Source organism: Lutzomyia longipalpis, chromosome 2 (assembly GCF_024334085.1).
Source record: "Lutzomyia longipalpis isolate SR_M1_2022 chromosome 2, ASM2433408v1".
NCBI classification, from domain to species: Eukaryota; Metazoa; Arthropoda; class Insecta; order Diptera; family Psychodidae; genus Lutzomyia; species Lutzomyia longipalpis.
The window spans coordinates 4,236,365-4,251,585 of record NC_074708.1 but is presented as its reverse complement, the minus strand read 5'-3'; the positions used below and the strand labels follow the sequence as shown (position 1 = coordinate 4,251,585).

Sequence of the window (15,221 nt, the reverse complement as noted above, 5' to 3'; positions counted from 1 at the left end):
CAAAAAAGCTTTTGGCAATATTCACATTTTTTCCCGGGAAACAACAATGGAGTTACTAGAGAGAGAGCAGGGGAAAATCACAAAATACTGTATGTGGTACCACGGGGTCGTTTTTTTTTTCCTTGGAAAATAATTCAAATATCCTGACTAAAAATGTGGCTCGTTGGGGTTTGCTTTTCATTCCTCCCTCTGGACTCTTTTAATCATTTGTCTTGTCCCATTTGCTGTGAGCAATCTCCTTTATTTATAAAACTCCCCGCTGTACAATTTCCGAGAGCTTTTTTCACCCATTCACACAGAAGTAGTCCACCCCTTCGTGTGCGGGGGGATCTTTGAAATAAATCATGGTAAATGGTGAATTTGTAACTCTTTTTTTTTCATTTTCCTACAGAGGGATGCCCCTTTTTTTGTGCTACCACGGATTTACACTCCCTGAGAGTCTGTAAACTTCTTCCTCACTAATTGGTGGCACTTTGGTTGTTTTCTCTTCTCCCATCTTCTATGTTTGTGTGTGTGTGCCGGGAAAATCCCAACACTTTCCCTTCGTCTTTTTAGCAAGTAGGAAAAAAAGAATTTTAATGGGGTGTCCACAATTTTTTATATCGACTTTTGCAGACGTTTCCAGCAAACAGAGTTGTCGTCGAGGGTAGATAAAAATTATGAAGAAACCTTAATAAAAGCTTCAAAAGGACCTTAGAAGCTTTTCATTAAACAAATAAGAAAAATTTTAACTTACAAAACGTTTAAATTCAAAAATTATTATCCATTTGAAATTAATTACAACGTCTCTGTATAAGTATTTAGATCGCTAATTGATCAAACTTTCCTTCTTTCACACTAATCCCATCTCTTCCACCAATTTACCACACACTCTGTGAAATACTTCGTTGCAATAACCGAGAAATAATGCAAATCTCTTTAGCAGTGTGAGAAACTTTCTGTGCCAAAATCTCATTCCTTAATCTTTTATGTGAACCAAGGATTATACACTTTGCGATGATGAAGATTAAATCCCCTTTGCAGGAGGAAAAGCTGGGGTGAAAATCCACGCTTTAGGGGGTGAGATGAATGAGAATAAGAAAAAAAATGATATCCCCTTTTGCTCAATAAAACAATCCGCAGAATGGCCAAAAAATTGCTGTTTTTCTTTTAACTTTGTTGTTTTTTCTTCACGCAGAGCTTTCGGCATTAAATCTCTTGCTTAAGATACGATGAGGGCTATATATAAAATGGCAAATGGGTTACAAATTGCTTTTCATTGCTTCCGATGTATTTTCAAAGGAGTTTGGGGGATGTCTTGCTGGGTCATCCACAGAGGAAAAATTCAAAGAATTTTTTTTCTTTGTACAGCAATCCCATTACGACCATTCTTTGCTTTTTTTAATACCTTTTCACCCCGTGAGCGGGCACATTGCATTGGAATTGAAATTTGATCGGAGCTTTATATTGGCTCGAAGGGGTGAGCTTTTTGTGTGTGTGTGTGCTTTCCTGACACAGAAAAAATCCTCCCTCCGAAAAAGGGGACAGAGAGTAATCGCCAATTATTTTATAACAAAATCAAATGGCCATAATTCACTTTAATATACAATATTTATTTGCCATGGGGGAAAATGATTTTCTCTGTGCTTTTTTTCGCTTCTACCCAGGGGGTTGTTGGGGGTGGGTGTAGCACCGAAAAAAAAGGTCATTGAAGCCATTGGGAGAATGCGATGTTTTTAATCGGTGATTATTATTCAATTATGGGTTAATTTGTCAAGAAAAAAAAACTGCCATCGTGATAGATGGGCAATTTTCCATCACACGAATTTTCCGATATGTCCCCAGCGGGCATATCGAGAGGAACACAGAGAGAAAAAAAAACCTTCCCTGTGCTGCGGTGAAAGTATCAAATGGGAGATTCACTGCACGCTTCATTGGCACAGGATGCGAGATTTTGTGTGGCACCACACTTGAGTGACTTGTCGTGGGTAAAAACAGACTATGATGGAGACCCCCAATTCTCTAGCCCACCCGGGCGTGCCACGGTGAAGAAAAACAAACGCCAACGCAGGCTGTCCGGAAAAAAATCTCTCTGCAGAGTCATTCACGCATCTCTCAATCGGAATCAAGTTCAATGACAAGACACTTTTTCCCTCTTGCGCCAATTTCTCCACGCTTCTTTTCCACAGTGCTATGTGTGAGCAAAAAGCACAACAATGGAGAGAGAGAGAGGTGTACGGGAAAGGCCTCAAAATTTAATTGCACGTGAGCGATGTAGCGTGAAGAGGAAAATAAACATAGAGAATCGTGTGTGTGAGCTTTACCTGTAATTGGTGTTCAATTGAATGTTGCCAATGGCCACATTTTCGTATTTATTGCCAACCGTCCATCGGGCCCAGTAGTAGGAGAATTCATTGGTGGAGTGTTGCTCATTAAATCGACACTTTAGGGTCACGTCTTCGCCCTCTCGCGTATCCAGAGATTCATCTCCTGCCACAACACACAGCGCTGCGAATGCTGAAATAGATAGAAAGAAAAGAGAAATTTGTTAGAACATTCTATTGAAGTTTTCTATATATAAATTAATTTTTGGGATGGTTAATGTTGTATTTTCTTTTATAGTTTTTTTAATTGATTTCACAAAGGAAGTTAAAGCTTAAGCGAAGCTTTAATCTAATGGTTTTCCTCGGAAAATATTTAATAAGCCTTTACTTTTCCGGAATTCTTTCCTAAAAAAGAATTAATAAACTTCAAAAACTTGTCAATCAACGAATGATTTTAAAGATTTCAACAACAGTTCACCAGAAAGAGGAACAGAGATGGAGATTGAGTGACTTTTTTTATATGAGTTCTATTTTTTTTATTTTATTACAAGAAAGTATGTAGATAGTTAAAAATCTCTTGGTCCGCTGAGTTTATTGATCTACCTCTTGGTACAATTTCGGTGAATTAGTCACTGTTGATTGATTCCGCGGCTAAATCATCAAATTGTCTCGTGGCGCACTCAAGATTGAATTGTTTGATTTGAATGCATTTCTAGCGCACCACTCACCAAATGCAAAAGTGAGTCAATCAAACGAGGGAAAAAAATTATTGAGAGAAATGACGTGTAAAACTAGAAAATCTTGGAAAAATTATAAAGGAAAATTATGTCATATTGTCATTATATGTGGCTGCTGCAACGGATGTTGTGCAAGTTATAGTTGAGAGTAAATGGAGAAAAAAAAGCCAACAGGGACTGCTTTTTCTTCAGTTTGAATTTTCTACATTACTGAGAAGTTGCAGAGCTTTTTTTTAAATAACTTTTTCCTCCAAAGCTTTTCTCTTATCTTGTAGGTAATAATTTTTTTTGAAATAAATTTAATTCCTTTTTACTCTACTTGAGCACCTTATTGGTTCATCTTAATGAAATTACCACATACAGAGGGGGTTTCGTGCTAATCTTGGTATGCACCCTCCTTTGGTTCTCTCCTTGGGTTTTGCAGCACTATGTAAGTTTCCGGGTGAATTGCTAAATTCATTGCAACAAATAACACTCAATAAAAGTCACTCTATGTGACATTTATTCACTCCATCCGTCCATAAATTTAATTGGCTCGGTGGTACGTGAATAAATTGCAAAATGTGCAATATTCATGTTTCTCGGGTTTATTCCAGAGACTTGTGTGAGTTTGTTTTTTTTTACGATCACCCAGTGAGATTTCTCGCTTCATTCCCAACATCGGTGTGCAGAGAAAACTGATAAGAAATTCATGCAAAATGCACCCTTTGCAATCAGATTGAGACACACATTCCCTTGGAGCTGCCTTTTCCGTCCAACTTTCTCACAAGCAGAGTGGACGTCTTGCAGAAAAGGAAATTTCTTCTGTGTGCCATGGACTTCTTCAGGGCCGCGCTTTTTGTGCTATATGTAACTCCAACCCAAAGGAAAAGTCACAGGCATGGAGCAGATGGTGGAAAAAACACTTTACCTCTTCTTTGGAGATAAAATTTATTGCTGACATGGTTTCTTACAACACGAAGTCCTGAAGAATTTTTTTCTTCTTCTTTCCCTTAAACTACGCTCCATTTTAATCGCTCCACCCCCTAGCTTGTCCCTAGTTTTCCCACCACGCTTTTCCTTTCTTGGGTGAAACTTGAGGCGTCCGTGGAGACAGAACACACACACACAAAGTACCGGACAGTTGGTCTTCCAGTTTGGTGCGGAAGGGAGAATGGCAGCAGGGAAGGCAGTTGGTTGGAAAAATGTGAAAATTAAATTTCCATATTCATTGCATTTGCGAATGTGAACCCTCCTCCACCACAATGGGTCAGAGATGGAAAATTCTTCTGTGTACAGACATTTTGCTGTTGAGATGAACAAAAGGACAAACCATTTGGATTTTTTTTCCTGGAAAAGCCGCCAGCATCACATATACAATTCTTCGGGAATAAAATGGGGGGTGGAGGTAAATACAATTTTAATAATTGACGAAGGGTGAATGGCCACAAGAATAGGGGTGAGGGTGGAGGAAACCTCTAAAAAGCCCATCGTATTGATCCCCGATTCCAACGGCAGGAACGACCTCGTGATCTGCCAGACGTACGTGACTTGGTGCTTCATGCCTCGAGGATAACAAAAAGCACAACGAGGGTGGAAACTTACGTGGTGGGGTTGGGGGAGGAGTTTTGTCAGGGTGGGTGAACTTTATCCTGAACAAATGTACACTATATGCTTTTTGTTTTGGGATAATCCTTCCAAACGGAAGTGTACCTGCTGAACTCCGTATTCACGTGAGGAGGGCTTATTGTCTTGAGATGAAAAGATTAAGAGCCAGGCTTCTTTTTGCGGGGGGAAAGTATGGGTGAAAATGGAGCTTGATAACTAATTGAGTTGTTGTGAAAATCTTTTGAGTTAAATATTTATTTCCTTGAGATAAAAATTTTCTTTTGAAAATTATCGAAGGAAAGCTCCAGAAAGCTTTAAGGGGGAATTAAGAAAAATTTTATTTTTCATAAATTCTTTGGGGATATTTTAATGTGCTAGAAATGATTAAAAAATAACTTTAGACACTCAAAGTTGCAGAGGAAACATAAAGTACACCAACTAATGCAATTTTCCCTCCCTTGGGGGATCTAACGAAAATTTTGTTACTGGATATAACATATACTATGTCTCGTATTTCTTGAGAAAAGCTGCAGAGAGAAATTTTAATAACAACCCTCCTCCATCTACATTTGGAATAAGAGAGATATATGGGATTCTGCCAAGAGAATCACTGCGCCACCCCCTGAAGAAACAAGTATTTTTGAGGAATTTCCAATTGAACAATCAACAACACCGCAATTGAAGTTCCATGGGTGATGGTGTGGAAATATCATGAGGCAGGCATAAGTTGCAGATGAAAACTCCGCAGTGGTATCTCTTGGATGCTCTTCCAAGAAGTCTCCCCTCACCATCATGAAAATGTTGTATTCCGGGGGTGTTTAATGATACAGAACTAGATGTACCATGGAGATGTACATTGATTTGACTTGGGGTGTCCCAATGGGTGAATTTATAGCTTTGCGGAGGATTTCTCTATATCCCAAAAGTTCCTTTTCGAGTAGAAGATTTGTGCCAAGTGTCTTGCAATAATTTTCTACATTTTCTTCTTCATAATAACGAGTGGGGGTGGGGAAATAGGTCAAATGGGTGGGTTTAAGTTTTTGGGAATATTACTTCATATGTATGTATGTTGGGAGACTTTTGAATTGCTGGCATTCCCTTTTCGGGAAGAGTTCTGGGTAAGAGCGGGAAAAGCTAACGAAGTGATCTGGAGTATATCTATGTATTGTGTCTCCCTAGAGAGAATTCAATTGATGAACTTTTCCCATTCTATGGTAATTCATGGCATCGCGCAGAGAGGCATTCTTGGGCTGTCATGGAACATAATTTCATGTAATTGCTTCCATTCATGCTGATCTTGTTTACATAAATTGCCCATTGTTGGGTGACTTCGGAGACATACATCAAGCCCACAAGTGTGGCCCACGCGCACCAGGAGATGCCCTCTCAATGGGATCTTCGGTACCCCTTAATGCTGATTGACGGTGATTTTATTAAGTCTCCCTGTGCCTTTTGCCAATTTCTCACCGCACCCTCATCTTAAATTTGCTACCTTATTTACGGTATATAGTGGAGGGCGAGTGATGATGGTGGGTGAGTCAACTAGTATAACATTGGGACATAAACAGACTGTTGTGGGCACAGTGGATGGGCTAAGAAAGTGGAATGAATAATTGAAGGACCTCAACACAATTTTCTCATTCACATCTCCACACAATGCAATGTACTCAATGTCTTTTGCCACAAAATCTACCCTCTATTTGCCCTATATTTCCTCTATTAAAAGTGGATCCCTTGCATTTAATTGTGTGCGCTTCTCCAGGCTCTTTCTCTCACTCTAAAGGGGTGGATAATTGATAAAATTGCATTTGGGCAGTTAATTTATTAGTTATGTAATTGAATTCGAAGGGATCATATTTGTCTTAATTTCAGCATAGAAACGATTAATTCAATGAAATTCTAACCTTTCTAACTCATTATCATCATCTAATTAAAAAATTTAACAAGTATTTTTTTTTTTCAAAAATCTTTAACAGAATTTTCAGATCAAAAGTAACCACAAAACCATCAAAAATTAAATTTATACAGAACACAGTCACGCAAACCTTTACTCTCAATTTTACATTTATATGTGAAAATCTCTGTGCAACACTCTGTGGTCTCTCTATGGGAGTAAAATAAAATTCTGCCACAACAGCTTTCGCCCGCAAGATCAATTTACCGAGAAAATTTCACTCTCATCAGCAAAATTTCACATTCATTGCCAATTTTTGGTATATATCGTAGATTTTAGGGGAGAAGGGGGAGAGGGGGGACACCGCACTGTGAGTGCATCTTGCGATGACATATAAAATGAGTATCAATTTTCCCCTTGGGGCAAATTTAAACCATTCTCTTTTGTCTTCTTCACACACGGATATATTCTCAACGGGCAAAAAGCCACATTTATATACAATGGGTGCACATATGTACATATTTCGGGTGAGAGAGAGTCTTGGAGCTAGTTTTCGGGAGGGCAAACCACGTGAAATGCGGTCTGGTTTGAACTGAATTTCTTCCCATGTTAACCATGTCTGACATTACATACAATGGCAGACATGTAAATCCTCCAGATGATATCCGGGATATGGGGATAGTGAGGAAAACTAATCGTTCGGAAAGCTCTTTGTGGGGTGAAAAGGTGTCCCACTCATGGGGTATATAGCGAACTAAAGCTTATCGTGGTGGGTAAAGTGAAGAAATCTCAGTCGTAAAATGGCCTCAACAAGTTGAAGTGTCTGGTGCAAAGGGAAAGCTTTACTAGCTCACAGTCTCATATGCGGAAAACTAATACCTTCGGTTGGAAAGTTAATGTAAAGGAAGTACCTGAAGGTATTTGATAAGCTTTTTCCCTATTAAATCATGAAATATGATGAAAAAGATAATCGAGAAAATTATTCCAAATAAAGATATTATTTTTAATTAAATTATAAAATTCGAATTTTGAATAAAAAAGCTTTTTCATTAGAAAAAAAGGAGATTTTCCAAAGAAAATGCTCCATAGTTTTAGATAATTTTCATCATTAAATGAAAATGTTGAAAGAACTTATCTCAATGATGCTAATCTTTCGCATAAACATTTTCATTTCTGATACCATTGAAAGTTTCTCATTTACCGTGGCATTTTACAAGAAGAAACTGTCATTACATACAACATGTGAGGAGGCAGAGGTAGGGGTGGGAGCGATGCTCATCATCCTCAACCACATCCAAAGTGCACTTGCATGATAAATTGGTGAATGTGAGTGTTATGGGTGATTCTGCACGACACAATTTGTATGGCGTACGATCTCTCACTAATGATGAAAACTTACACCAAATGCTCGGCAACTTGAATAAGTACCTTAATAAAATAAGCCAATTAAAATTTCCCACGGCTGAAATGTCAACGGAATTGTGTGCAGCCACAATGCATAGTGCATCCAATTCGCACCACCCGAGCTTTTCTGCATTGCAAAAATATATTTTAATCTACCAACAATAAAATATTCTTTTCTCCCAAAACGGCATGCATCATATTTTTTTCATTCCATTCATGCTATATGTGAAACAATAAAAAAATAATAAAGCACTTGTAATGACTCTATTTCAACTCGTTGGACGTCAACCCTCTTTTTTCTCTCATTTTTTTTCTTCCATTTGGGTTTTTGATTCATTAAAAATCTACTCAATTACATACAAACGCGCCTTCAACTTTTCTCAATGTGAAAAAGTCAGCATATAGTGGGAATTTTTCTTTTTAGCACCATGGCGCGTTATTCAATTTATGGGTGGGATTGTCTCAATATTTCCCTGAGATACTTCTTTGGAGCTCTTGATTGAAAAACTCACTCAGCATAAGAGTGGGAAGTCGGGGAGTGTGTATGGAAATTCGCCATGAAAAGCTACTTTTTGTGGGAACTTGTGGCATTATGGAAATAACTAATATAATGCTTTCCACGGTGAAACTTTAACTGTTTCCAATCGCCACCATATAATTTCTCTTTTGACACCGAATTTCTTATTATAATATTGCACACACGTTGGGAGAGTGAAAAGTTTTCCAGTTGAGAGGGACTTGAATTATTCTTTTCTTAATTTTTTTTAAGCGATATTTAATAAAATATTTTCTTTCAAAATTGTTTTGAAAAATAAATTTAAAAACTTCACCTTGGCCTTAAAGCCTAAAAATTTAATTCTCTTCTGCAAATTCTAGCCCTGAATTTTTCTTCCAGCCAATTTCGTGCCCCTTGAAACTAAAATAAATATTTGGAAAATGAATGGGGAGGGAAAAATTAACTTTTGCCCCCAAGAGGAATTCCCTTCGTAATCCTTGGGTGTCAGTGGGATGTTGTCTAATGCCACTTGTCTCACTCGTAATCCGACCTCTTCGGTCTTTTCATCTAATTTACCAACATTTCGTCACTCTTATGAATTTGTTAATAATTTTATGTGACACGAGATGCCTCAGCGTGGGTGGAGTTGGACTGTACGTACACACAACAACCTCCACACCTTTCCGTTGCACCTTTCATTGGAATTAATTGCAATATGTCTTTTGCATAATGTGAATTCTTTTCAAATGAGGAAGTTAGCAAAATACCAACCATATTGCGTTTCTTAATGGTTTTGGGTGAGGTGGAAAATAAATTTTGTGAACTTCTTGACTCATTCTGGGGTTTTGTGAAGCAACATCAATTTCAGCCCGGATGGGTAAGGGGCGCTTTAAGACAATTAAAGCACCTGGAAGTGGTTTGGACTCCCCTAATTGTCTCGCAATGAAATGTTTGTATGTTTGGTGTGTAAATGAGGAAAATTGTGAAGTGGTGCACGCACTCTTCCACACCGTGTACGCCATTCGGGAAAGTTGGTCTTTTTCATATCCAAATAAAATGTATTAAATTTAATTACATGCGGAGGAGCTTCGTAGCGTTGGCTCCTGCAGAAGATGCGGCTGGGAAAAGAGCTTGTCTATCTTCGCACTTAATTAAAAGCAGCAACACCCTCGAGCCCACGGTACTGGGGCATCGCCTTCAATTATTGCGCCAACATGGTGAAGAGGGACACAATAATTTTCTCATGAGATACCTCTTTGGGATTATGCTTTCTAAATTGAACTTTCACCTCCTGACATGCCATTTTTGCCCCTGGAGAATTTCTCATTACGCCCGTGGCTTGGCTTTTTTCGAGGGATAAAATTACTCTATACTCTGCGTTGGTTAGTTTGTCGTTGTGGTGCTTTTATGTGTGAAACCATCTAGCTAGAACTTTTTTTTTTATTTTAAGGGATGGTCACGTTATTTTGGAAACTCTATCGAGCTAAAATACCATTTTGCTGTGTACTCAGTGACGTCACCGTACCACGTGACACATCACTTTGTTCACATTTTTGACAACTAGCGCCACGATTGCTGATACTCGGAATTAAGATTTAACACCGAAAAAAACAGTTTTTGATCGATTTTGTTCGCCCGAGTTTCCAAAATAACGTGACCATCCCTTAGTTCAAGTGTGAAAAATCTTTAGAATGATGCGATGCTTGTTAGTTTTCCCTCTAAAACTATCTAAAATCAAAAGGAAATTCATTTAGTGCTAAATTAATAAGTTTTCGTCCCAAAATTTGTATTTTAGGATGGATAAATCAATTTTCAAAAAGTTCTAAAAAGACGTTTTGAAAAAATTCTATTCAGAATTTATTTTTATCAACCCAAGCAATAATTTATTTCTTTAAGCTTCACATCTCTCCACGTAGGCAAGATTTGAAAAGCTCTTTTATTTATTATTCAGCAATTAAAAAGAATATTGATATAGCACCATTTCGAGGGTATTTAAACCCTCATTTGTATCCACACTCAAAAAAAGCTCCAAATGAGAAAAAAGTTTAACTCTTGGAGCTTTTTTATATCTACAATTCCGAATGAAGTATGTTGCAAAAATCCCTCTTAAAACATATCGGCTGAAATACTTTTGAATTGTTTCGGAGGCGTGTTGTTGGAGGGACACAGTTTTTTTCCAGAGTGGATCCTAACACGGGAAAAAAAGTCCTCATAATTTAATCATGACACAATTTTCACCTCTACAGAAGGGTTCTCATCGCAAAAGGTGGTGCTGAATTTAAATTTTTACCCGATAAAATTGTCGCTCTGCCGTGACATCAGGGCGGGGGTGGAAGAGGGTGGGGTTTGGGGATAAAAAATCGTCCATGAGAGCTTTTATTTATTCACAAACCTCCCTCCCCCCAAGTACTACGACTCTTCCCTTTTTATCCGCCACGTCCTTTTATTTTTATTGTAATGATTATTGTGCCATTATTTTCTCCCAGAGCCCCACAGAGCGAAAGCTCTCCACTGTGTGTGTACCAAACAAAAATGGGGCGTAAAAAGAGTTGATCCACTTGAAGGGTGGATAATATCTTTTCTGCTAAAGACTCTTATGTGCGTACACACGGCATTCCATTTTTTTGTGCTGCCCTTTTTTTTACTCTCCTTTGGGATCATTTCATGCTTCGATAATTATGTGCTCTCTTCGATGAATTTCAAATGAAACGACTTCTTATTCATCTTATGGTGTGGACAGAAGAATTCTCTGCCTCTTCAAAAGAACACACAGACTTTTTCGGAGGAGATGAGCACGGAAAAACGACAAAGGGGGGAGCTATGGGTAGAAAAGAAAAAATAAACGAGAATTCGGTCCGAAAGATCTGCTCTCTTGCAACCCAATTTTCTAACACAACAATTCAATTTCATTTGAAAGACCGACATGTCCTCCTTAAGAGAATAATAATATTATGTTACACACAGCCGAATGAAGCGAATGGTGGAGACAAGACCATAGCACGACAATTTGGTTCTTGTTCTAGATATCTCCTTATTTATTTGTTTCTACCTTTCTGCTGCTCCCCTTGTGGGGTTTTACAATTTCGCTTTTTTTCTGCTGCTTCTCCTCTTCCTTCGTCTTTACCCAAAAAAAACCCACACCCGGATTAATACTGATGGTGTAGGAGAGACCAAAAGAAAACACACACAGAGAGACCAAGAGGTATGCGGAGGACAAAAGAAAAACCCTTATAGAAGAACAATGAGACAGTGGAACGAATCTCAATCCAATCTACCAAACAATTACTACACTTTAATGATTATTTTCTCCCCTAACCACCACCGGGTGATTCGAACAAACTATATGACAACCTCCTGTGAGTGTCATTTATCTCCTGAAAAGCTCCTCCATCTCCTCCATCCATTCAGCTTTTTTTTATACATAAAGAAAGTTCCACAAAGAAAAGCAAACGATTGCCCTACCAGGGTGATTTAATCTTTTCTGCCTTAAGTGGTTTTATTTTAAAAGAATAATTTCTTGGGGATTCATGGAAAGAGATGAAGAAGTAATATTCTTTAGTCAGAGAACCGTGTTAAAATGTCTTCATTTTGAAATATTCATATTGTAATGAAACGACTAATTAGGTAGGAAAATGATGGGATAATTTGAATATTTTTTTTATTAAAGAGATTTAAAGAATCTTAAGGAAAAAGTTGAAGAAGGAAAAATATAAGTAAAAAAAATCTCATTTGTCAAACATAAAATTACATGTCATTTGAAATGTCACAAGAAATCAGTACCAGCGCTGTGCAAAAGCAAAATGGACGTTCATCAGATTTTACAAGAGAGAAAAAGAATTAATTGTCTCTTTGAAAGCATAAAAGGAAAAAAAAAGTCAGCATTTAAAAAAAAAGTAAAAAATTTCGAGTTCATTGTATAACATTGTATTGCATTGTTAAATCGGCTAAGTCGGTGTGAGCTCCGGTATAACATTGCAGCCTTCGAATAGTGAGTTTTTCCAACATTGAAAATCACTAAAAAAAAAAAAACAGTTTTCCCAGCAGATTTCCCCAGCAAGTGCTATACCAAATGAAAGGGGATTAAAAAAGCTACAAAATGAGGGATGTTCCAGGTGGTCCCATGCAATATTGTGGAAATGGGAGGCGAAAGAAAAATGCGTGTTCGGAAAATCTTTCCGAATTTTCACCTTCTTGTGCATTTTGGAAAATGGTTTTAATATATAATATTAAGCATTGATATAGCTTTCATTTGACACCAATCGCAATATTCTACAATTGATAGAAATTGAGAAATAAATCAATATAGGTTACACCAAAAACCGGAAAATTCGTAGGTTTCCCAGCGCTTTTCCGGGAAATGACCACGCTTATTTTGAATCTTTAATGATCCCCTACAATAATTTAAAAGCCAATTTTGGTTACATGCGGGGGACTTACACTATGCCTCGTGCATAACATTCTTTACTGGCGCTCGCGAAGATGGAAGAAGGTAAGTTTCTATAATTTCAATACCCCCAAAATCACATCCGTCCATTTCATTCTGCCCGCACCATGATAAATGACAATGGGCCTAATTCAGCGACCAAGAAACCCTTGAAATCTTCAAATTTTGTACTAAAATATCAAGATTTCAAGCGAATTTCAAGGGTTTCTTGGTCACTGAATAAGGCTCAATATTTCTGGAAAATTCTTCATTTTTTTCAACATTTATTTGCTTTTAACTATATTTTATGCGGATTATGTTACTTATTCGCGACATATTTGACACTGTTCATTTTGTGATTAACTTTATTACAAGTAATTTCCCGCATCATGGCTGTTATTTCACTTTCTGCAACATTTTCCCTAAAATGAATGGAAATCTACAATTGAAAAAATCAAGTTTTGTAATTAAATTTCTATGAAGCTTTTATTAGAAGAATTTTCGATGAATTGTGAATTTTTGGTGCCTTTTGCAGACCTTAACCCAGGCCTTGTTTTAAATTGTTTGACTTAGGTCTCAGATCTAAGATATTAATCCTTTGAACCGGAACAATTAAAATAAATTTAAACAAAAAAAATTAATTTAAATTCGTTACAACATGGATTAATTTACGAAACAAATTAATTTATCGATCGTTAGTTCAAAGAATCAACGTTCTAATAAATTTTGAATTTTTTATTCATCCTCTTTAAATTCTATAAAGATTCCTTGTATCCTTAATTTTCAAATATATATATATTTTTTTAAATAAATTTAAATTTGAATTTCCTAATGCTGGAGAAGTTTACGAAACTGGGTTACATTTAAACGAACTCTTTACTAGGTTAACTTTATTATGTTATCCAATTCACGCTTCATGTTATGTGATATGCTCCTCTGAGTTTCACTCCTCCACATCCTCATGACACTCAATCCGTGATGCGTAAAAGTCATTCGGGAAATTGTCAGTTGATTGAGACTTAAGTGAAGAGATAATAGCGTGAAATGTCGATTTTGAGGCCCCTCGGCGATTGGAGTTTGTTGGGATGTGTGTATGAAGCCCTGCCAGCACCGGATAAGGCAAAAAAGGGACAGAGAGATAGCGAGAGAGCCAAAGGGAAGGTAGAGGTGGAAGAGGAATTAGATTGAAATCCATTAAATTTCCATATCATTAATTATTATGATTGTTGATGCTGGAAGACGATGTCATCCACACAACACCATACATTTTTGCCTACGGTCATTCTCGTTCGCATTTCGAGGTTAATGTCTCCTCCACCAGCTCGCAACTCCGGCGTGTAAATACACAATTTATGACTTGGAGAGCGGCAAAAGAAGTCGATGGTAAGATGGAACGAGTTTTGTAATAAGGCAATGGTGGACGACAGAGATTGAGCGGACAAGAAATGGCTACAGTGCCGGAGATTCTTCCACTTGATGGGCATGAAAATCCTGTTCGACTCAACACTTGTCCGAAAAAGGGGGGAAAAGATGATGGGCCTATTGGTGAAGATCATTAGAACCTTGTGAGATTTGATTTGAGAGGAAAGCACAGAGATGAGAGAGAGAAAAAAACGGCCACCAATTAAGGTGCTTCTATTCGAAAAAATTTCATCACCTGTTCATCCATCGCGGCAATTAAATTTCTTCACTGAATGCTCAGTGTTTGACGTGGTATGGTTGTCTTAAGTAACAATTTAAATCCCATAAGGAATAATTGGAAGAAAAAAAAGGCTATGGGAAAGAAATGTTGAGCAGCAGTTATGTTTGAACCTGCGAACTTTGTCTAATGAGATCGGTGCTTTTACTGCCTTTTACTGCACAACGCAAAAAAGGAATTTGAGGTATTTTAAGGGGTTCAAGTCGCCTCATTACGCGTTAACAAGGTTTCTTATTTAATTCTTTCCGCAGAATTAGGACTCAAAGGATATTTCTAATTGTTGTCAAACCTTTTGCATCACTTTAAAAGAATACAGAAGAAAGTCAACGAGGTGCAACGAGAAGCGCTCGGCTAAAAGTTCAACGGAAGCAAGCATAAGATAGTGAATAATTATGCGGAAGTCTCGATAAATTTTACAAGATAATCAAGAGATTATCAGATTAAGCTAGAATTTTTCAAGAGTCTGTGAGAGAACTTCTGAGTTTGAAGGGGGTTTCTTAAAGTTGTCTAAATGTCTTGCTTTTGGCATGAAAAGTCAACGCTGGAGGAGAAGGTATAACGGTTGCAAAATAGCTTTCATCGCCACTTGTCCCATTACTCTCCTATGCATAATTATTGCTGCAAATTGTGACATAATAATGAGTAAATAACTCATTTCCCGTCCGCAACGGGGTTGGA

General features: G+C 37.5%; 1 protein-coding gene across 2 annotated transcripts in view; it reads right to left on the bottom strand.

Annotated features, from left to right (window-relative positions):
• The window catches only part of LOC129788714 (hemicentin-2-like), a 169,732-nt gene that overhangs the window by 46,938 nt on the left and 107,573 nt on the right, over positions 1-15,221 (bottom strand). For both annotated transcript variants that reach the window (XM_055825003.1, XM_055825002.1), the window contains exon 2: positions 2,304-2,496. In XM_055825003.1, the coding sequence (XP_055680978.1) occupies positions 2,304-2,496 (193 nt within the window). The remainder of the gene's footprint in view (positions 1-2,303; positions 2,497-15,221) is intronic.